We start from the raw sequence: 24,937 nt of genomic DNA, 5'->3' as shown, positions 1-24,937 counted from the left end.
GACTAAGCAGCAGTTCCACACCGTAGAGAGTTTGTTTACACTTAAACTCCTCAACTAAAGTCACAAGCTGGGGACGCCATTGAGGTGAAAAGGTGAAAAGGGAAACTCCAGGTGAAAGGGGAAGTTCTTGGTTGGGAAGAAAGATTCAGGAGCGTTTGCTGCTATGATGAGTGTATGGATGAATAGATGGATGACTTACCCTAACACATCAGTTTAAAGGATGGAAGAAAGAATGACTGTAATGCATTTCTTTAGCCAATAAAGGAAGGCTCAGCAGAGACAGAAAAACATTTTCAGCTTGATTCTAAAGCATGTATTTTCAGATTGTGTGACGCAGAAATGTGAATTTGTCACCCTGTCAGAGTGCGTCTTATGCTCATCTTTAGACAGTAAGCTCCATATGCTGTCACCGGCCATTATCAAGCAAAGAGTTAACATCTTTGTAGTGCAAATAGGAGACAGAGTGGTACCATTACAGCATAGTAAGTGGTGAGAACAGCTACTACAGGCTGCTGATATATATTTTTTCCAAACAGAAAATGAGATTCTGAGAAATGAGGCTGGGCTAAACTACGACCTAATGCATTAGTAGTAGTATCTGGCCTGTTTGTGCTGTGCACTGTGTTTGTCGTTGTGTGTGTAAGGATGGGTAGCATTGGTGTGTAAGGCTGCCCAAACTGAGTAATTAACACACACACACGCACACACACACACACACACAGTAGTGTAACTAGACAGTCAGACTGTGGTGATGTCACAGGGAAGGTCAGCAGGAGGAAGAAAAGTGCCAGATGGATAGGGCTGCTTGTCGATCGGCCTGTCAATCATTTAGTTGCTATGGTACCCTCTGGAAGGGTGGGGCCTAACACGGACTATAAATAGAGCGAGCCAAGATGAAAGAGGACAGAGGACAATTACAGTGCATCAGCCAGGGGTAGAGGCGTGTTCCTCAGAGTGTGTGTGTGTGTGTGTGTGAGTGTAAATGTGTGTGTCATTTTCCCACACTGGTTAGTGGTAATTAATTGTCTCTCTCCGGGCTGGAAAACATCAATCCAAAATTAAAACTTGATGAACTACTACAAATTGAAGAACCTGAGGGTAAAAATAACTGTCAAACACACGCTAAAATTGTAGCTCAGTCTTTGCGAGTACCATAAATATCTTTAATCTTCAGTTCCATTTTTTCTTACCACTAACCCTCGAATAAATACTCTTGTGAGCCCAAACTAGAAAACACTTCCACTTCAAACCTTTTCTTTTAATGAATCTCGATTTGGAGGCTTCCCTTGATTTGACTACTATGATCTGAGAATATTAGGCCCTTGTAGACATAAAAAATACACACACATTCATACAATGACCATGGATCACAGATTTCAACACTGTAAAGTGAGGATGTTTTTGCTCAATAAAAAAAAAAACATAGGAAGGACTTGCACACAAAAAATAGGCGGGCATCTTGATTGTGAATATTCTTATTGGATCAAAGATGGGCCGAACAAACTAAAAATAAGAATGCAGATGTTTCAGACCATCTTCATTGCCTTGTTTTGAGTTTTTAGAAGAAGAAAAAACGCTTTTTTTTTGGCAGACTCCCCTCTAGTGTCTTCAGCACACAGGGCTTTTCAAGGCCACTCTGCACTGAGTCTCAGAGAGATGATCTAATTACTGTCATTAGCAACATCTAATTGGAGCTTTAAAATTAAAAGATTAGCTGTGCCGCTAACTGTGCTAACCTATTTTAGGGTTTCAGGGAGAAAAGAGGAATAAAGCAAAAATGAAAGAGATCGAAAGAGAGATTGAAAAAGAAAGAAAGAAAGAAAGAAAGAAAGAATTTAAGAGAAAGAGCATACGTACCAGCCCATAACAAAAAAGGATTTTAATTCTGTTAATATCATTTGCCTCTTTAACCTTACAAACAAACACACAGAGGGTATTAAAGTCAAGGGGAGTGCATGTATTCCCCCCTAAAGACTTTTTTGACCCTCGCCATCCCTCTTTACTAATTAACAATTGTTTTAATCCTCTGTTAATTCTGAAGACAAATGCACAATTTGTTAGCATGTTTGTGTGTGTTGCACACTGAGGGTCCTTCACACAGTTCACCAGATTAGTGGAGCTCCTCTCTGCCAAGCGTCACCCACAGCGACCAAAGGTAATTGCTTTTTAATTAAGCCCCCAGTGCTAATCCCAATGATATTTAGGAGGCACAGACTGGCACATGCGCACACACACACACACACACACACACACACACACACACACACACACACACACACACACACACACACACACACACACACACACACACACACACACACACACACACACACACACACACACACACACACACACACACACACACACACACACACACACACACACACACAATGAGCGGGTGACAGAGGCTAAAAGAGGAGAGGACCAACCAGGGCGTAAAGTGGACAAATGTGTAATAGGCTTTTGTTGGTATTTCTCTTTTTTAGTCCACAGTGGGAGGCAAAGCAGGCGGTGAAAATGAAGTCGTTCATGTACTGAAGCAATAAATGAATTTTCACCACATGCCCACTCTGAGAATATCCTTCAGACTGAGAATGAGTGTGTGGATCAATTCTGTACAGTGTGTGTGTGTGTGCAAGACATATTGTCTCTCCGGTGACCCTCTGAGGAGCCCTGCAGAACTCAAAGATGGAAAAGCAATTCTACACATCTATTGACCATTTCTTCCTCATCCTTTTGTTCCTCTGTCCGGCCTTTGTCTTTCAAAGGCTTGTATCCTCTTTTCCAATATCTTCCTCCGTCACTCCATGGTATATTCATCTTTCTCCACTCCAGTTTTTTCTGTAAAATAAAAACCACCCTTTGGCAGCCATCTTCATTTTCTGTCATGACATTTTTTTGAGTCACCCCTTCTTCCTTCGTTGTCATGAAAGTCAGTCTCATCAGCCTGGGGTGATGACAGTAAAAAATGTCGCTCTTTGTAGACATTTTGGGTGATAACTAAGAAATATGCTGAACCAATGAACATCCGCACTCTCAGCGCTGTAGTAAATCTCATTTGATCCCTCGTTGCGACTAACGGCTCGGAATTTTTCCTTTGAAGTCTGCGGTCTGACGTGTGAAGGTAGCACTCAAGCGGAGTTAAAGCTTATGTTAGACTGTCTTTCACAAATATTTCCTGTGCTCATGCTGATCCTCTCCTGTCTTCTCTGATCCCTCCCTCAACCTACTGGAATATCACACGTTCGATGGAGCTGTCTTGTGTCTAATCTTTTAAACCACATTTCTGATTTAATGTCTCTGCTAAAAAGTACATGTCAACGGCTGGAACACTTTAGGGCAAAGTTACAATTTGAAACAAATTCTGCTCAATATTTGCATGAAGCGATCACACACATCAATCTCTTTCTCCAAGCTGTTTTAATCACTTTTACTTGTCATTTGACTCTGCAGGCTGTGCTCTTTTGCAGATTACAGACTATATATAGCACGATTTATCTTTAATCTGCCTGTGACATAACTGCAGAAAGCATTTTGAGTTGCTCTTTGTTTTTGGAGATCATCAGAATGAACCTCTGAGGGCGTGCTCAGTGCACCATTCTCCTCCTTTAAATGTCATATATGCTACATTTTAAACATTAATACAGCAGATATTAAAAATATCCTGACTTAATATATCGCTAAGAATTGACTTTCTAAAAAGGAGTGAAGTTAAACTCCAGTCTGGGCTTGTTGTTCTTAGCTCTGTGTTCAAATGGGACTGCACAGGGCTTCCTTCAATTTGTTTCTTCTCGCTGTCCCAATCGTTAGCCACGCCCCCACATGGAGGAAGAGAGATGGCCTCGCCCACTCCAGGACACATTAGAGTGTACAATTCAAAGAGAACCAACAGACTTTCCAAAAAAGATAAATGCAGAAAAAACTTCCAAGAAATAGCAATCAAATCAACTTTTGGCTGCATATCTGAATGGAGAGCAGTCGTAGAAATGGCTGCACTCAGTCGGAACACAAAGAGAGAGAGGTGGGGGAGGAGGGGAGGCGTTGCACTGAGGGACAGCTTTGGTTTTTTTTCTGAGATCCTCCTGCTAAGGTGCAACCTCTACTGGACACAAATCTGAAAGTCACATATTATACGTTATACACCAGTGCACACTGCTATTTCCTTTGTTCCTGTAACTTCTACTTGGTGTATTTTTCTCTTCTAGTTGACATCCTTTTTATGAAAGTTTTTGCAATCAAGGTTTTTAAATAACGCACAATGTCGTAGAAAAGTGAACGAATGATGATGACAAAATACTTGTTCCTACTTCATAATCTTAGTTGTAAATGTTTTAGACTTAGTTCTAAAGATAGAGATAACCCATAATACTTTACGATTCAAAAACAACAGCTTACTAAAGCCGGAGATATTGAGGGGAGTCAAATATAATTTGTGGAATTATTTAATTTCAGCCATGGAAATTATCCCTCCAAGGTTTGAACCCTTCACATTAGATGTTGCCGTGTCAGAGAGAGCACTTGATAAATTTTTCAGCAGCATGTAATGATCTGCCTTGTAAGCATGGCATGACAGCGGACTCAAGTAGCATGTAAGCCATCTGTGTAAGACTTGGGGAAAAGATGGGCAGAAGGTTTTTCGGATGATGGGAGGGAAAAAGAAGGAGAGTATGAATGATTAAAGAGCGGCATTCGAAGAGCAGATGAAGGCATAAATAGAACGAAGATTTGAGCCGGAGCATATGCTAACTTGAAGGGTTGTATATTAGGGAAACTGAAACTGGAGACGGTGAGGATAGAAGAAGACAGGTACAGGGAAGGAAGGGAGTGCAGTTTCATGTTTCTCAGATTAATGAACTAACTTAGTTCTATCAGGTTTTTGGTTTTCTTTGAGTGAATTCAACGTGTGTTTCTTAATTCAAGAAATGCTCGTCTCTACAGAAAGGCCAACATTTAGAAACAGAATGGCATCCAAACAATGACATCAGCTCGATTTGAAGAATGATAGCTCACAGAAAATGTGCAATGTGTCTTACATAAAATGAGGAGAAATTATCTCGACTCAGTGCGCCACAGAAATAAAATACCAAAGCACTGAGTCGCAGCAGTAGCAGATTTTATTTTGCAGCAAATGAGCAACTTGTTTTTTAGGAATTAATTACCCCTACAGAGAAGGAAAAGTTACAGTGGGGGGAAGAAAAAAACAAAATGACTTCTGGGTAAAATCGGATTGATAATTAATCATTCCATCCTTTTCTGATTATTATTCTGGGCAATAATATTGATTGACACCATAATCTCTGGTCCAATCAAAAACTGTGATTTTAGTCAGCACCACAAATGAACACACACACACACACACACACACAGACACACAGACACAGACACACACACACACACACACACACACACACACAGTGATTCAGCTCCATGTTTGTGTGTTTCCCAGAAATACTGGCGTTGTGCACACTTTTGGCTGTAGACTGATTGTCCGACCAAGAATAGAAGGAGCACTGGAGGAAAATGATTGCACCCCCTTTTTTTTATTCTCTTCCCTCTCATCCCCCCCCCCCCCCCCCCACTGCATTCCCCCCCGACTCAGTGTGAAGGGAGGATGAGAGGCAAAGGAAGGTCAGAGAGACTTCAAACTGGCAACGAAATCACTACCTCTCACTGTCCCAGGTCATTGTGACCCCTCATCCCTCTCAGTCTTCTAAAATGCCTACAACTTGTAACATTTATTTTTACAGAGATTCTGCTCTACAAGAAGAGATGCTTATTAGATAAGGACACTGTGTGCATGACTATGGGGTATTTGAGCCTGCAGGATATCTTTATCTCTATCTTGGCTCAATTTAATACAATATGGCACAGCAAGTCTGGGCCGACCATTGATCATGATGTCAGGTAAGTCTGGGAGTTTTGGCCCAGTCTGAGTTTGTCTGCAAACAAACAAGTCCCACCTGTATATGTGGGTAATGAACCTCAGTACCTCGTGAGCTGAAAAGTATCTGGAGCTTCAGGTGTAAAAATCAACCACTGTGTCAGTCAGCACGTATTGCTTTCCTCCTATCATCTATATAACAAACACATACTTAGACTTACTGATTAAAGTCTTGATTTTGACATTTTTTCTATATTTGAATTCTTGATAGACTGCTTTTCATGAGGTTTGTTTGGTCTTAAAAAGCCCATCAACCAATTAAAGCATGTTACTCCAAGAATTGTTGTGATAAAAAAAAACCCAAGTCATCTTGGATAAATCTTTTACAGATACATAACAATAGATCATTTTCTAAACTCCAGCAAATCTTCTTTCACACTGCCTCTTAATGCTAAGACTTGCAACTCCAGCCATAACACCTAGTCACTCACTTGCCCCGGTATTTGAACTATTTACAAATAATGGCCAATTTTCACATCCCAAAACGCTGAATACGCAAGCAAAAAAAAAATCTAAAATATCATGACTCATTATAATGAATTAAGAAAACAGGAATTATGTTTACTTTGTGGAATAAAGAAACTAAATCCCGCCAAAATAAAAGCGCTATGATTGCCATTCTAATACTACCACAGTCACAACACCATATTAGTCTATAAATTCACATGTAATTCTCCACGGAAGGCTTAGCATCTATCGCTTCCCCCTCCAGACAAACAGTTGTTGAAAAGCTGGCTGCTTGCAGAGCTTTCCAGCTTCATAAAGTCTATCTGGTGATGAAGCACACAGACATCAGCAGGTTCACTTTGCTGCTGGGACCTTCCTGAAAGCCTCTAATGGAAGTGAGCGCACAAAATCCATCGATATAGTGCAAGAAAAAAACACACGAACCCAACCCGCACATGCATTACTGGCCAGATAAATGGGTTTACTGGATGTGGGTGTGGGAGATATGAAATGGAGAGTCAGAGAGAGAGTAGAAAGAGGCTGAAGGTCTTTCTATCCATTTATATTTGATTTTTTTTATTATGAAATCTAAATTACTACATATTTAATCTACTGTGAGGTTGCATTTGTCAATCACATGGCGAGTTTTGATCAATTGCCGAAGATGCTGTGATTAGGAGAAGAAGAACAGCTGAACTCTGGGCTGTATCAGCGATTTAAGTGCTTCCTAAAATCACCACTAGTACCAACAGGAAGTCCCTCTGCTGTGATTTACATATAATGTTGATTGGGACCGGAATCGCTTCTTCATTTCCTTTTATTGTTCCTACTCTCTTCTAATACCATGCTGATGAATTTAAATGATCTGCATCTATGAATCTGTTACCACATTATTCTGCCGCTTGTGACTCATCAACCAGCCGAGCTGCAGAGTGCGCGCGTGTGTGTGTGTGTGTGTGTGTGCTTGAGTAAGTTCATGGGAGTGTTAGTGTGTGTTTCAGGTAGGAAATAGAAGAGAATGCATTGTGGGCACCTGTGTCTAATGGGTCTAAGCATGCATGAAGTAAAAGAAGGAGTGTGATTTGAGCATAAGCCAGCTTACAGATAGGGGGTCTGCCTGCACCTGAGGCTCTAAATGCTAATGCTAACATGTGCTAATAACCCAGAGGACCCCAGTGGAGCTCAAGGACGGGGAGGTCAGACTGCTGGGCTCTGTGCCCACGAGTGAGTCACCTGTCCTGGGATAGAAGTGAGCCTCGAGCAAAGGTGGATGGAGCGTGGAGGCTACAGCATTTGCCAGACAAACAACAGGGAAGACGAGGCATGACTCCACATTGTTAAGAGCTTCAGGGCCGTTTCTAAAGTAGATTCTGGCCACGCACACGCGCACACGCACACACGCACACACACACACACACACACACACACACACACACACACACACACACACACACACACACACACACACAGAGAGAACACATAGCTGGAGCCAATGGCACAGTAATGAGAGTAGGAGGACACTCCTCAGGAGAGAGGTGGGCCCTTCAGCCAATGCTCAACTCCTAATTACACACACACACACACACATACACACATACATAAACACAGAGGGGAACAAGAGTGAAGAGATGAAATAAGCGCTCTGTGCACCTCTGTATAAACTAACCAGGCATGCTACTCAGGAGGACTTTACCAGTAAACTCCTCGTGTCACAATCATGCAAGCAAAGAGGAAGACTAAAGTGCACGAGGAGAGAGGAAGTGGAAAAGAAACGATCAGGACATTTTAATGATTCAGGACACGTCACATTTACATATAAACGCATTTAGCCAACAGCTTACACGGGGGTAAGTGCAATTTTTCCGTCTTGGATGAACATATTGCGGGACGGTACACACAAACAAAGCCTTGAGGGGACACTGTGTGGATGTTAAATGTATCTTAATAGCCTACAACTTCATCAAACATTACTGCTACTAAACAGGGAAAGTGGGAGAAGAAAACAATTTGCCCACCAAATAATAGACGCAGTTCTGAAAAGTGTTGAAGTTAAATGGTTTCCTCTTCCTAACACTGCAAAGCTCAGTATTATACATCAACATAATGAGTGCCATTAAAAGCAAACATGCACACATGCACTAAAATATCTACCAGTGAAGCACCATTAACAGAAAACCACCATCGGAAGGAGATGACTCAGTAGGTTTTAGAAACTTCCCATCATTCATAGCTCGGTCAGCTCTGTCCTGCCACTGAAAAAACGCACTATGATGATGAAGGTCAATATGTTTAAGTCTTACTTTTTGTAGGCTCATTTGCAGCTTAACTGGACTGTCAGGAGTGAAATATAGCCTGTATGTAATCTTACATTAAGCCTTCATGTTGCAGAGCCTGATGATGAAAAGAAAGTTGGTTTGGTTTAATATTATTGATTTTTCTTTCACTTACAGGATGTACTGTATGTTCCCCGGGATAATTATGAATATTAAATTTAAGTTATTTCCCTCACTCAGTAATTACAGCGGTTAGATTTAGTATTAATCAATATAAATCTGCTTAAGAAGGGGAACTAGATTATTTTTAGTGCTTATTGTCCTGAATCAGACAAAAGCCGTTTGGGCTGTTTCAGGACAAGCGCTTTCCTGGAGCAGAAAGAATGGCTGGACCCCAGAGGTTGAGCCCCGAGCAAATCCATCACGGAGAAGTCACTGTTACAGTCTGGCAGCGAGCAAACGCACCCCGGGGAGGCAGGACAAGCCCGGCATTACTGATGCCCCTGAGGGAAGGCCAAACCAAAACTGGAATGACCGATGCAACCCAGGGGAGGGTAATCGAGTGTGGTATGACTGATGCATCCTTCCGTCAGGTGAGGAGGAAGTAAGGCTACTAAGGATGGCTTAACAAATACCACAAGTGTTTCAACTCCACTGTTAAAAGTTTACTATGTAAAGAAAGAGGAAGAGTTTATTTTGAAGATACAAATGCGTGACGGAAGAAAGGATCTGATTCACTCATTTGGCCGTGAGTAGGTTATACAAGCAAAATAACTGAGAAAAGGCGGGAAAATCATTCATGACTAATGCTCTGTTTATCACTCCCTTATACACTTCATTTTTCATTAAGTCTCATGCTCTCTATTCCTTTCCACTTCCAGTTCTACTTTTCTAAGAACAAAGTCAGGCATGCAAATCCTATAAAATAAAGTAAAAACCCTGCACACTGATCACGCTTTGGCGAAGACGAAAGGCAGAAAAGAATGAAAAAGGACCAAACGCATGCGATAGCGTAAGAGCCAAGCACTTAGGAAAGAAGGGTTTATGGATTAAGAGTGGATTAAGTCCAACTGCCACATGTTTGTCAAGGCATGATTGATGCTGGCGAGCAGTCAGAGCATTAAGTCTCTCACTGTCAGATCTACACAGCTGGTTCCCTCTGCCCTCTCACTGACAACGGGTCAATGCTGTGCAACACAACAGGGACAGTAATGATCAAGAGTTACACAACATAACTATTCCACCAAAAGTCAGAAGTTTATTTTCTCTTAGGTGAAATCCATAAAGCTCAATGATCAACACAGGTGTTTTTTTTGTTTTTTTTTTATCAGAAATTACAACATCTTGTGACAATTTATCTATTTTGTCTTGCAGTTGATGTGTCTGTGATTTCAAACAATCTCTCTCAAGAAAGTTTCCCCCTCAAAAATATTTAAGTCCCCACATAAACCCCAAAAATACAGTTCTACCACTCACTTAAAAACAACACAAAACATCGTCTTCTTCTTCCACTTTGCTAGTGTCTGCTGCATGACTACAAAGCCAAAACTCCCTTCAAAAGGGTACGATCTGCAGACGAAAACATAAAGCGTACACACACACACACAACACACCTTGTCATGTTCTGGAAGAAAAGATGCCGAAAGTGCAAAAAGTCAAAAAGTCAGGCTGGTTTATATTTAAAATGCCAAACTGTGTGGAGGTGACTGATTCTCTACAAACAACATCACCTCAAACAGAATGTCTTGACAATGATCACGAGTATTGAGGAAAAACAATAGATGAGGTGAATATTGGCTGCTGTAAGACGGACAGTTGAACTGAAAAAAAAAAATCCATTCAGAAGCAAAAACTTTGATGTCATCTTAAACACAAACACAAAAGCCTTTAATAAGCCTAAAGCAGATTCATGCATAAAGAAAGTAAAATCCAACAAAATCCCACATAAGTAGAACTTAAAAAGCAGATGTCCATCAGGAGAAAGAAGGAAAAAAAAAAAAAAAACAGAAACTCTCAGTCCTGCAGCCAGCTTCTCTCACTCTTCAGGTGACCACATACCTTGCAGAGTTTCTGGTAGCGGGGCGAGGAGATGGCCATCCTCTGGAGCCTGTGTAAGAAGACCACCACTTTCTGGAGGGAGGTCCGGACCATGGCCATCATCTTAAGACTGCTACAAGTCTGCAGCAGCCTGCTCCTGGTCCGCATGCTAGCACTGCCCTACCACGCTCATATTGTTCTCCCTCTCCCTCTCTCCCTCTCTCCCCTAGCCTGCCGTCCAGACCCCAGCCAAGCTGACGTGATGAGCACACACACACACATGCACAAAGAGAGAGAGAGAGAGAAAAAAAAACTACACTCACGCACACTCGGCAGAGTACTCAGCTCAGCATGCCCCCATGTTTTGTCACATATACACACGCGCAACACACAGAAAGTACTCAGTTCTCTCTCTCTCTCTTTACGAACACTCTATCTCTCAGCACTCAGCATGCACACACAAACACACACACACAATGTTGCAGGCGAGCAGGACAAGACGAGACACTCACTTTCTCCTCCACGCGGACATTCACATGCGCAACCCAACCGCAGAAGAAGAAGAGAATCACACCAAACACTTGTGACGGCACCCTGCAGAGTCAGAGGAGGGTGACCAAGAGAAAAAGGAAATGATGGAGAAGAGGAAGGGGAAAATGACACAAAAAAAGGGAAAGAGAAGCAGAGAGGAAGGCACGAGTTGCACTGGACGAGAAGAGAACAGGAGAGGAGAAGCTGGTTGTAACGCGGTTCACTTTTTACTGCCGGTGATCCGGAGAGAGACAGAGAGAGATAGAGAGGGAACGAGTAAGAGTAGGAGAGAGAGAGAGAGAGAAAGCACAGAGGAGAAGAAGGACAGAGGGAGATCAAAAGCGGCGGTGTAAGAGACGACAAACACTGCCTCCACCGTGAGGGGAGAATGACATTACGCGAGGCAACAAACAGATCAATGAGAGAGAGACAGGCAGAGAGAGGCAGCGTAACGGAGCGAGAGAGCGAGCGAGAGTAACAGTGATAGGGGGAGGCTGAAGGAGAGCTAGGTGCACTAATGAGATGCACACACACAATACAGTTGCAAAAACGGGAGGATTTATTTCAAGACTAGAGACCCTGGAGGTAAACATACCATTCATTTTCTGACTTGGCAATTTAATGAACTGGCAGTCAGAGCAACACTTGCCGGGTAGAATCACGACTTAAATAAAAGATTAGTAATTGTATTAATAATAAAGATCATTAAGGTCAAAATAACAAGCCTCGACAGCATAAGGGGTAGCACTTCAATAAGAAAAATCCACACAAATTGCTGAAATTAAAATAAATTAAATTAAAGGTGAGAAAGTGTATGAACCCTGAAGAAATGCAGACTCTGCTAGTAATGTAAGGAAACAGCTACGAAGGTCAATGTCAAAAATCACACATGCAATTACCACTTACTGCCATAGGTGTCGCCAAAAACAACAAAACAGATCTGCAAAGCAGCTTCTTTAAAATTCGAATAAGCGTGTTTTACATTCACTATTAAAACCAAAAATGACAGAGTGACAACGTTTGTTTAATAATATATTTGGATGAATTTGGAAAATCTCCGTCATCAATGGTTTCCAGTCTATTGACAAATGGATGTAACAACTGGAATGTCCTCCATTGGTTTACGGACAATTGAGTTTAGTGTTTTGGATGTTGCTGTCTTGGTTTGGTCCCAGACGTGACCAGATTTGGATAAAAGGGTTCATACTATTTGAAATGTAATCTAAATGGGAACAGCTTTTGTACTTTAACATTGTGCTATATTGAAGGATAAACTCAGGTAAAAGCTCAAGTGAAAAGAAAGGCCATTTTCTGATAGACTTTATAATTGTACTCCTTTAGCATGAGTAGCCTCCTGCTGGCTGTTAGCAAAACTGCATATATGAGGCAATCCACTGTTTAAATCCACTTCCTTCTTCTGTCACAAAATATGAGATTTGGAGAAGGACAAATGAGAGGAAAGTAGAGAAGTGGGAGAGAAGGTAGGCAAGAAAGGTCAAGAGAAAAAAAAAGGCTTCTAAGCCCCCTTTTTTTTTTCCGCTGCAGAAAACGTCTAAACCTTCAGAAAATGAATCACACAAGTACCAGAGTGATGACATCCAGAGATGCAGCAGGAGACGCTGGATAATAAAAAGAGAGTCACGTAAAATCAGAGTAGGTGCACAATCAGCAGAGATTATCATAAAGCACCCGCTCAGCTCCTACAGAGCTTCTGACCACACAGTGTTACACACAGGTGGTTGTTTTTCAGCCTATTCATGTTGCCTCTGACTCTCTCTGTTGACTTTTATTTGAAGTGCTGCTATAAAAAAAAAAAAAAAAAAAAAAAAAAAAACCTCTCTTTCTTTCTCCCGACCGCAAGACGAGAGGCATTTATTTGAAAAGAGGATGAAAACCTCTGTATCGCCCAGGAGCAGCTCGCCTCACATCGACTGTTCCCCGTAAATATGAGTCATACATTTAAAATAAGCACACGCTGACACATATACACATAGAGTACTTGTTGTGGCTCTTCAGTTTTCAATACAGCGCTTGCTCCTATTGCATTGTCTCTTTTTACAGATAAACTCCAAATCAGGGAGGATAAACACACAGATAAATTCCTTTAAACCGACATGCAGATTACCCTGCACACCCAGCCTAGAGTGACTGTCATTTATCGACAGGCTCATGCCCACACGGTCACTGTGAAAAGGGGATCATGATGAGCTTATTGAAGGGCTCTGTTTAGACAAGGTTTAACTGGCTACAGCATCCGTTTCACTCATTCCACACAGCATCGACTCGGCTTCACAGGAAATCACAAGCAAGAGCATGTGGTCAGCTCAGTCATAAAGGCGCTGTCAGTAGCAGGTATGCACTATAAGAGGTTGTAGGGTGTAAGTACTTCAGTCCTGCTCACCCTGCTATTGTCCACAAACACACACACATATGCAGGTACATGTTAATTGTAATGCTGAGAGCCGAACGTGAAAGTTTCAGCTCCATGTGCTTGATACTTGATTCATTTACTTTTCAATTTGTCTGCATATCTATTGTGTCATGTGACCAATACATACATGTACCACATACAAGCTCTCATTATAGTGAGCTTCTCTAATTATACACTACAAGAAGATTGCTTATGCACCACTATTCACAAGTTAATCACCCCTTCAGTGTGTTTGATTTTAATGAACACACCTAAAAACCCTAATGAGCACAGCACAGCTGCTCCTCCACAAGAATTCATTTACACTGAATTTGCTTAAATTTCCCCCAAAAAAGAAACTATACTCTTATATAACATAAAATTAGAATACAATATTAAACAGCATATAATGCTTTGATGTATTTCTATCAAATTGCTGACCTGTAACGAGAATTAAATGATCATGAAAAAAGTATTAAAGTACCGTAAACCAATTTAAATGTTTATATGAGTATCATGGATTGAACCTTCCACAGTCTAAAGGGATAAAAGTGAGTCATGGAAAAGTTAAAAAGGATTATTATGAAAGGTCTGCTAGCTTTGCTCTCTTCAAAAATCAACCTACAAAAGCTCTTCAGTTGAGAGGTTGTTTTTTTTTTAACCCACACACAACAAACAATCAATACAACAGAATTTTGGATCTACAGGGAGTTTGGTGCTAAAATGTTTCACTCAGGCGTTTCTTTGATTGCTTTCTTTTACATGATGGTTTGCAAATCACCTCATGGCTTTAGCAATACTTCAATGACAGACACACCTGGTGTCAATCTATGTATTTGCGGAGATAAATGTATTTATTATGTAATGAGCTAAAATAAATGAATCAAATTACAAATTTAATTCAAACAGAGATAAGGCTTGCTGTTCAACCCTTTATGGTATTAAATGCTAGGCTAAGCTAAATAAATCAGACCCTGACTGTTGCCTCATATCAAACAGACAAACATAATATGCGTATCAATATTTTCACCTCACTATCAGTAAGAAAGAAACATGTTTCAACTTTCAAATGGACACTTTGTTTTGAACCAAAAGTTGGAGAATCCTGTGGTCTAGTCCAGGGGTTCCCAAAATTTTCAGCGACCCCAAATTAAGGGTGCCAGAGACTGGTGACCCCCACTGTCCCTGGAAGTGGTTAAAGCATTTAACGTCGCGCACAGCCGCACGTGCCAATAGGCCTATCCAAACAACGGCATTAGAACAACACAAAAGAAAACAACAGCCTGAATAGAATGATATTATATCAGTGTGACTGTGTGCATTTTTATCCATAAGGATAACTGCATTGTTGCAGTCATGTGCAAAATTACACCATTACAGCAAAACTTGTTTTGATTGTTTTTTTTAAATCAGCTTCTACATTTTCAGGAAAATTCACTAACGTGCTCCATTTGTTTTCTTCACTGTAACCCACCACTCAACAACTATGAGTTTAATATGAAAACAGTCAGTGTGACAGCGGCCTGTGGCCAAATTTGTGATTAAAGTAACTCGACACTGAAAAGTGGCAGCACAGTCATCGTGAGTTAATAATAGACTTTGAGAGACAGCTTTTTATGTCATCACACACACACAGTCTGTTTCATTATCCCACTTTCTAGGCCTGAGTGCAATCAATGACAATCTTTACTCTGTACTGAGAGAAAAAAAAAGATTAAAAGTCAAACGATGATGGGGCGCTGGTGGTGCAGTGGTTAGAGCGCGCGTCCCATGTATGGAGGCTGTAGTCCTCCAAGCGGGCGGCACGGGTTCGAATCCAACCTGTGGCTCCTTTCCCGCGTGTCATTGCCCACTCTCTCACTCCCTGATTTCCAACTCTATCCACTGTCCTATCTCTCATATAAAGGCACAAAGAAAATGCCCCAAAAATATATCTAAAAAAATAAATAAATAAAAAGTCAAACGATGGCCGATCCAGTTTGGAAAGATGCACAGATATGTTGCGGCTCTAGATGTGATCTTCTAACTGTAACTTAAATCAAACTTCAGCTCCTTTTTTTTAATATCACTGACCACACACTTGACCTTTGAGATGACCCTGACACATGTTTTAGAGATAAAATATAATAGTAGAAAAATGTGTCGTTTGCCACTTTTAAAAGTGCTCATAATGACGGAATAAGTTTCATAAAACAAATAAAGATTACAATAACAGGCAGATGATGTATAATTATATCTATTTCTTTCAAACTAAAAGACTTAATCCAGTTCGGTATCAACAATGAGCTTCAAAATCTCTTTGCGTCACATCTGCAACGAGTAAATTCATTCTCAGAAATCTTTGTGTGCACTCATGTTGTGACTCTGTATCACTTTTCCCTCTAACCTTGTCCTGTATAAAAATACTTTAACACAAGTAGTAGTAGAAGCACCGTCGTATTCAAGCCAATGAAAGAAAATATGTTGTTATTGGATGGTGGCCTTCGATTCTAGGAGAGGTATGACAATGCAGCATTTTCTCAGCGACAAGGACATAGACACACTTGGGTCAAATCATTGATCATTTGAGGAAAAAAAAGGAAGTTGTGTGAATGAAAGTACGTCAGTGAAGAATCTGAGAGGGCAAGACCGACAGACAAAGAATGTAAAAGAAAAAGACTTTTAAACTTGAGCAGGATGTCAAAAAAAAAAGAAGATGATTGTCTGTTTGATCTTTGGAAAGGTTAAGGTGAAGCGGTTTTGGGTATTAAAATGTTGAATAAAATATAAGATGATGTGTTTCAACAGGTCCCTGCCAAGAAGTCTGGGTAAATGACAAACTAGTGAGTGCAAACACCCACACACGCGCGCACACACACACGCACACACACACACACACACACACACACACACACACACACACACACACACACACACACACACACACACAGACACAGAATTCCTAAGCAGCATAGGAAAAGAGGATCAATGAGCCGCGCTTGATGCATACAAGCACTCACCTGCCCTCTGTGTGCCCACCCACTCACACACCTTAAACAAGCAGCTTATACACACACACACACACACACACACACACACACACGCACACACGGCTGCCTCTTTTCTATTGGTGAAGGATACATTAATGAAGGATGACACTGAGATAATAGGCTAGCACCTGTGAATAGATTGCATACACACACTCTTTCACACACGGTAACCCTGTCTGTTTTTTTTTTTTTTTAGCCCTACCTCCAGTTGTAGCCTCAGCTCCTTGGCGTGGGCGGAGTCCTGCGACATGTCTTCCCTCTGGGAGGCGTCGGCCAGAACGTTGACGGTCGTCTCTGCCTCCTGGAGCCATTTGAGGAAGGACTCAAGCTCCCTGAGGGACATCTGCAGGCCCTTCAGGTCACTGTCCAGCTGGCCGTGACGGTCACTCGCTCTGTGGATCGATGGTTCAAGCGTAAGACTATGCATCAAAAAACACTCAAATAGTTTTATTGATGTATTTAATATGTTCAGCTAGGAAAAGTTAGCCCCTTTGGGATGCTGGTTTAAGCTAAGTCATTAGAGCAGGCGCTTCATATACAGAAGTCAATGCCTTGACACTATCAAAGTTGACATTTTCTTTCACACTCCACAGTCTTTAAACACTGTCATATCCCAATGATGTTCCACTTAGTGTGAATTTATTATTATCACCTCTTTAGCTTTTTCCTCTCTGCTGTGTAAGTCCTCCTAAGTCTTAACAAATCAGCAGTCTGCTAAAGAGAAATTGCTGAGCTTAAAATGCTGTGATTGACCACTCAGAATTAAGAATTCAACACAGCCTTGTGATAAACATGATAAGATAGAGACAGCAGTTATCAGCCCATCATGCAACGCAATTAAACCATATGCACGGGTTAATAGGTGAGTGAATGATCACCTGTTGTTGATGCTGTTCCATGCAGCATTGTGTGCGTCTGCGACCTCTTTGATCCTACGGGTGTCGTCGGTAGAATATTCCTGTAGAAGACGACTGGACAGCTCGTTGAAGGCCCCGACTGCAGCCTGGCCTCGGCCCAGGTCTTGGAGGAACGCCTATAAAACGATCAACGCGGAGGCATTAGGATCATGGTGACACTGAGAATGTGACAGATGTGACTCAGCCTGTACGTGTCACTGTGAAGGGCACTGCTCACACCACTTTTTTTTGGGGGGGGGGGCTTGGTTTTTTATTTGCATGCACTGTTTTTCTCTATTTATTGTGTGCTGGTATCTGCTTGAGTTAGATAAATTGCTCTTCAAGAATATTAATGACCTATTATCTAAACTAAGCAGTTAAATTAAACTTCAGGCACTGAAAACAAAGAATTTTGTTTTCGTACCACTAAGCCATCTGACATTGATGTTTTAACCTCTACTTAATTAAAAAGTTTACATAAGATTCAACTGTTATTCATGAGGCTAGAATATTATTTTAAATCAAGCTTTAACAAATATGTCATCCATATTTGACCCCCAGGCTTCTGTTTTTCTAACAAAACAGGTACACTACATGATGATTCCTGACGGACAATTACTCCTCATTACAAGACCACACACAGCAGGAGCAGACATGTGTATCTGACATGCTGGATTCTGTTAAACTCAGTTGCCCTCTAGTGTTTGATTATTGTAATGAGTCACACACAATCATGTGGCTTAGTTATTTCCCAGAAACTCTCATCATTTCTAATTAAAATGATGGATGATGTGGGCGGATGGATGTTATTAAGGTTCATAGTGAGGCTACAGAAAGGTGATTTATTCATTCCCACCTTTTACACACCTATAAAGCTGTACAAAGGAGTTTTAGTAATTTATAAAGTTTGGTTTGGTTTAAGAATTTTCTCTCTATTAGGAGAATGAGCAGACAAACTCCCATGAGTACATGACTCGCATGAGCTCACTATAATGACAGGGATACAGAAGGACAGGCATGAGACGCACAGAGTACATGGAGATGAAGTTTAGAGGTGAAACTTTCTCCCTAACCTTGTTGTCAGCAAGCTGTTTAGTCAGGGGATCTCTGGACTGCTGAAGAAGGTTGTGGAATCGTCCTTCGTTGTGCCCAATCACAGCGTTCACCTCCTTCCTCTGCTCCTCCCACTGGTTGCTGTGGCCAATCATGTTGTCCAGCTGCTGGAGTCGTGCCTCGACGCCATGCTGAGTGCTGTCCCACTGGCTGCGTACCCTCTCAACTAGTGACACAGATAGATGTGTGTACAAGAGAAGGTCACTTTAAAAGCAAAAGTAATAAGGGAACTTTAAACACCAGATTTTTTTTGATCACTGTAAAACACAAAATTTTATTTAAAGATTTATTTTTGGGCTTTTTGTGCCTTTAATGGAGAGAGATAGGACAGTGGATAGAGTCGGAAATCAGGGAGAGAGAGAGTGGGGAACGACATGTGGGAAGGAGGCCACGGGTGGGATGTGAACCTGGGCCGCCCGCTTGAGACGACAGCCTCCATACATGGGGCGCGCGCACTAACCACTGCGCCACCAGCGCCCCACTCATCATTTTCTTAAGTACCATAGGGAAAACCGAATGAAAGGAAAAAAAAGATACTTTGAGTTGGGGCGCCAGTAGCCTAGTCGTTAGTGCACGCGAACTATACAAATATTCAGATTTGTAAAGCCTTCAGGAACACCTTGCATTTACGGAGGCTATAGTCCTCAAAGCAGGCAGCCCCGTTTCAAATCCGACCTGTGGCTCCTTTCCTTCATGTCATTTCCCACTCTCTCTCTCTCTCGCTCTCTCCCGGATTTCTGACTCTATCCACTGAACTATCAGTACAATAAAGCCACAAAAAGGATATTTGCTCCAAAGTTTCTTTTTCTATCTTTCTTTTCATTAAAACTCAACAAAACTTCATCACGCAGCCTAAAGTACTTTCTAAGGAACTAACAGACAGAAAACATTTTCAGAGTAGTTCAAGAAAAATGCAGTGAATTAAATAAAATGTTAGAAATGTATGAATTAAAAGAAGCAAACTGACTATTGAGCAACTTCCAAGTGGGAACATCTTGCTTAATACGTACGTTTTTCTGTAATAGATGTGCGCACATCCAGATTGGAGGTTTTGTTTTTGATGTTCTGTGCCAAAGTGAAAATGTCTTCAAGTTGCGGGTGACGCTGTTCCAGGTCACTTTTTGTCACCTGTAAGAAAAATAGACACACACACACACACACACACACACACACACACACACACACACACACACACACACACACACACACACACACACACACACACACACACACACACACACACACACACACACACACACACACACACACACACACACACACACACACACACACACACACACACACACACACACACACACACACACACACACACACACACACACACACACACACACACACACACACACACACACACACACACACACACAGTCAGACATACTAGAATATTGCTGAAAGAGTTTTTATTTTACATAATAAGCTGCCGACTGTCACACACTACACCCTATTGCTTACCTGAAGCCGTCCCATAGTGGTCCTGATCTCATCCGTGTCCCCCACTGTCACAATATTAGACTTCAGCATCTGTGTGATGAGCAGGAGCCAGTCTGCCAGCTCGGTGGCCGTCTCGTTGAGGTCGGTGGGTGCCACGGTGTCCGGCGTGTGCGGGGTTTGGTAGTGGGGGTCCTCGCTCACCAGGCTGGCCATCTGCACGGCTGAGGGGACCGCAGACACTGGAGAAGTGGTGAGGGGAAAGAAAAAGAGCATGGGAACTCAGGGGAAGCAGTGTTGACATATTGAGAGTTCATTAAAAGGAAATGATGCAATGAGCGTTAAAAGATGTTGGAGTGAGAGAGGAGGTGCTGTCAAATAGCTCTCTGAGGAAAGTGGCATCACACTAAATCATGATGAATGAGGCACCAGGGTTTGTTTTTTTACTGTTGCACAACCAGGACTTTGTTGCTCACCTCTTATTTGTTGTTTCATCATGCATTTTCATGCTCTACATTTAGCTGAGACATTCAGAAACGAGCACATATTAGCCTCTCGTACTAGTGCATGTTCATATTACCTGTTAATGTTCTCATTTTCTGTCTCTCATTAAAGGGCTCAACACCTCATTAGGATCGTGTTGAGACTTTTCATCAGCTAGTGAGGCAGAAAGGAGCGAAATCACAAGTTTTAATAAGTGCATTTCCTCTAAATCTTTACCCAGCTGCTGGTGCTGGACGACCTGCTGCTGCTGCATCCACGGGGAGACGGGTGGCTGGAGAGAATCCCTTAGTCGAACATCCAGAGCTTTCCAATCACCCGCCAGCTGCTCCACCTCACTCTATACACATGAATGTATGCACAAGAAAATATAAATAATCAATTAAAAGCACAAAGAAACAGAGAATATTCTCGCTTTATAAAACAGCCAATTACAATTCAATACAACATAGAAAATAAAATGAGCTAATTAGAGGTAATGCTGAGGCCGAGACCTTTTCCTGAGGCAGCAGCTGCTGTCGTCTCTGTAGATCTATAGAATGAGCCAACAGATCCTCCAGGTCTCTCTTCCTGTCCTTCATGGAGGCCTCCAGAGCCTGCAACAGGCGTGATCAGTTTAGGTACAACACAGGTGCAACATTTTGTGTCTGAGATGAATGGATACATCAGTGAGGTAATGTGTGTTGTTTCTTGTGACATATGTACCAGTGCCTGGCTCTGGTTCAGTCCTCGGGTCACGATTGTCTGATGTGTGACGACGACCCAGTCAGTGAGTCTGTTCATCCGGTCCTGGAACTGGGCGTGACTCTGCAGGTTGGCCTCCACCTCCCCCACTTTGTCCAACAGCTCATGGGTCACCTGCAGAGGAAAGGATGTGTAAAGATGAGGGAAATAATTAGAGAGTAGGAGAGGCACAAGAATAGGGACAAAAAAAGGAAGGAAAGGAGATGATGTGGCCTGCAGGATAAAACTCAAATATTAACTCCAAAAAGCTGGTTTTGGGGAACTGGTTTAGCCATATGAAACAATATGTAAGAAGTTGTAATACATCTCTCTTCATTATCTTGTTTTTATTATTTGATTTAAAAAAACATTTTCTTTTTTTCTTATAAACAAAAAAAACATTATTACTTAAAAAAAAAATGTTAGACATGGCTGAGATGCAGTTGGTAAGACTCTCACCTTGCTCCAGTTCAGGTTGATGGCTCTCAGTTTGCCCACATGCTGGTCTCGGCTCTGAGGGCTCACACTGGGACTGGCCAGGATCTGGGGGGCGTGTTTGTTTAGCCATCCGAGGCGTTCATTGTGTGCATCCATTTCCTCTGCGAGGGCCTGCAAAAGAGAGGGGGAAATAAAAGGCCCTGACCTTTAATGGCACAAAGATGGATTGATTTGGTGATGTATTGACAAAGGAGGGCACAATAAGTAAAAATGAAATCAATGAGGTATATTGTGAAGGTCAGCAGCACAACACAGAGTTCCTCCATATATCTAGATAATATGATTTATTGTACTTTCTTCAATGTGTCTCCACAGGGGAGGAGTCTGGCTGAGGTTGTTGTCAGGAAGGAGTGCAGACTGAAAACATTGAGGCATTGTATTTCCTCGATCAAAGCTGTTGGGTTTCTGCTTGTGATTGGCAGCAGGGAGCTTACTTGTCAGTAAAGTGAAGCAGGCAGGAAAAAAAGAACAAATAAGAATCCTACACTTTTAGAGCTGACCATGAAAAACAGCTGACTCCACCAGCCTCTAGATCAAAACTAAGAATCTCAAAGGATTCACACTAACTCGAGCGTGTTTGAGTTCCTGCCGTACCTTGAGCTCTCGGAGGTTTTCATCAGTGGCGGTGACAGGCAAGGAGCTGACAGCGTTTTCGGTCTGCTGCAGCCACACGGCCAGCTCCTCGCGCCTCCTTTTCATCTCTGACAGGGCCGGATCCCCTCCAGCCAGTCTGCAAACACAAACACACAAACACACACTTTCATTACGTTCCCAGATTAGGATCTCTATTTCCCCGCAGGTTGCAGGCCTAATCCTGAATTTACATTTAAATTACTGTTATAGACTGATTGACCACACTGATAATGTTAACCTGGCAAACGCTGATAAAGAAAAATAAGGTTGTTGATGTTTGCTACATCTTACTCTGAAAACCAAATGTAATCTAGTCACATCAATGATAAGAATATGACCACATGCTCTTAACCTTTCAATACATATGAGGAGGGACATCTCGTGTTTCCTAGTTGAGGTTACCTGCGCTGTCGCTCAAGGACTACGCGATTGACAGCTCTCCTACGCTGACAGAGGATGTCTAGCTTCTCCTCGAGAAGGGATCCATCTGGAGACGACAGCTGCCTGGTTATCTGCTTTCCTGTGCGGGTCAGTACGGCCATGACAGAATGGTGGCTGGCAAGGCCTTCCTCCAGCTCCTGAAATACATACAATTGAATAAACGACAGAAAAAAAAGGTGGAATAGAGGATCAATCAAACAGCATAAGCCGCATGATTTAGGGCCAAATCCCTCTACTCAAGTCCATCGCTCCAAGTATATCTGTGATTGACACACTGGTGTGATTTATAGCCAATCACGATTTAAGCTGCCAAAGCTCTACTTCCACTAAGAGAGATCTGACTTGCCAAGACGGACCTGTAAAGTAGGGAGAGTGCTTGTAAAGGCCGCTAAAGGGTGAGTCAGTTAATTTATCTCTCAATTCTCAGCCACTTGATCCCTGGTCTCTATCTCAGAAACAGAGAAAACATGCGAACGAGTCGGACGTAATGGAGGGAAGCGCAGACTTTTCAAATCCCACTGATGAAGCTGTTGATGGTGCTAATGCTGTCAGTGTTAATATAAATAGTGGACATAGAGATTTTAATTTCCCAAACAAGGACGAGAATGCTGCTAGGGTAATTAAACAGAGCAAAATGAGAAGCACTTTCTCATGTTACTCCTCAGTTTACTTGTCTCGTTTCTGGCTCTGCGTAATGAACACTTTAAAGAGCGGTGTGTAAGTTTACAAGGGACATTATTGCACCCACTTCTTTCCCTCAAGGGGAACAAATGCAATTATCTCTGTAACATTTCCGACCATCGAGCTGCTTACATTTCAAACACATTGCCACAGCAGCCTTTGGAAGGTAATGATCGTGCTTTGAGCTAATAAAACATGTTAGAGGGTGTGGGTTTATAATGGGAGTTATTAGTATTTATTATAATTATGATGCAAGCAGATGCAAGTTTTCTAAAGGGCCATAAAAACATGTAAAATACAAGAATTTAGAATACATTTTAATAAAGCTCTTAACCTCAGCATGAGGATGGAAATATATAAATAAATCATTGTTATTTAAAGACTTAAGCGCATTGTTAATTGCTAGAAATAGACAGTCCTGTTTCAGAGGAGGACGCTTCCTTTTTAGGACTTTTTGACGTGATATTTGAGGATTTTTCTCATCTCAGTTGTCCCCAAACGGTGTTATTTTGTTCTCTTTGTTTATTTTATTTATTTAACCATTATTTATCCAGGAAAGTCCCATTGAGATTAAAAACCTCTTTTACAAGGGAGTCCTGGCCAAGAGGCAGCAAAAATTACACAGTCACACTCACAACATACAGACAGCAATTAAAATGATAAAAAACAGTTACAAGTAAATTAAAATGATCAAAAACAGTTACAAGTAAATTAAAATGATCAAAAACAGTTACAAGTAAAGGAGGTCGACTCAAGTGCTCTCAGCCTGGATTTAAAAGCATTCAAAGAAATCAGTTCAGTTATTTTCCATTTGTGTCTCTACTCTTGTCCTTGGGTCTTTAAATAATAACTAAAATAATACATTGTCATACAAATTTAGACTTCCGTGTGCTCCTCTGCCCTTCACTGACCTCCTGATGTTGTCGTGCAGACTCCAGGTCCAGCTGTCCGTCCGGGCCTACACTCTCAGACAGCAGTGTTTCTGTATCAGTCAGCCACTGGCTCATGTCATTCATGTCGCAGTGGAACTGCCTCCACTCTTCTACAGCACGGTCATAGTTCCTGCAGCACAACAAGACGCAAGATCATTCAACAAGACATTAACCTGGAGGAACTAGTAAAGCAAGAGATACCTTTTTCTGTATTAATAAAGGCTATTATGATTACTGCTTCAAGTCAAACCTGAAAAATGTAAAGCCTCCCCTTTTAGTCCACTGACAACTTCCGCCCACCATTACACCTCTGTGTGTTTGAAATTGTAGATGAGGCGGATGGAGGCGTACCAGTCAGTCAAGCCTTGAAGAGGTGATGTGTAATGGGCTAAATTTTTGCTG

The 24,937-nt window shown here is 41.7% G+C and overlaps 1 protein-coding gene across 8 annotated transcripts in view; it reads right to left on the bottom strand.

The window, feature by feature from the left end:
• The window catches only part of utrn (utrophin), a 178,830-nt gene that overhangs the window by 99,082 nt on the left and 54,811 nt on the right, over window positions 1-24,937 (bottom strand). For all 8 annotated transcript variants that reach the window (XM_061052006.1, XM_061052007.1, XM_061052012.1 and 5 more), the window contains 12 exons: window positions 24,515-24,665; window positions 22,884-23,059; window positions 22,443-22,578; window positions 21,810-21,959; window positions 21,333-21,485; window positions 21,122-21,223; window positions 20,847-20,967; window positions 20,151-20,368; window positions 19,688-19,805; window positions 18,638-18,843; window positions 17,547-17,701; window positions 16,871-17,060 (listed from right to left, as the gene is read on the bottom strand). In XM_061052006.1, coding sequence (XP_060907989.1) covers window positions 16,871-17,060; window positions 17,547-17,701; window positions 18,638-18,843; window positions 19,688-19,805; window positions 20,151-20,368; window positions 20,847-20,967; window positions 21,122-21,223; window positions 21,333-21,485; window positions 21,810-21,959; window positions 22,443-22,578; window positions 22,884-23,059; window positions 24,515-24,665 — 1,876 coding nt within the window. The remainder of the gene's footprint in view (window positions 1-16,870; window positions 17,061-17,546; window positions 17,702-18,637; window positions 18,844-19,687; window positions 19,806-20,150; window positions 20,369-20,846; window positions 20,968-21,121; window positions 21,224-21,332; window positions 21,486-21,809; window positions 21,960-22,442; window positions 22,579-22,883; window positions 23,060-24,514; window positions 24,666-24,937) is intronic.

The sequence above is a fragment of the Labrus mixtus genome, chromosome 12 (genome assembly GCF_963584025.1).
Source record: "Labrus mixtus chromosome 12, fLabMix1.1, whole genome shotgun sequence".
Classification (NCBI taxonomy): domain Eukaryota; kingdom Metazoa; phylum Chordata; class Actinopteri; order Labriformes; family Labridae; genus Labrus; species Labrus mixtus.
Note: the sequence above shows the minus strand (reverse complement) of the source record. Positions and strands in the feature narration are given on the sequence as shown.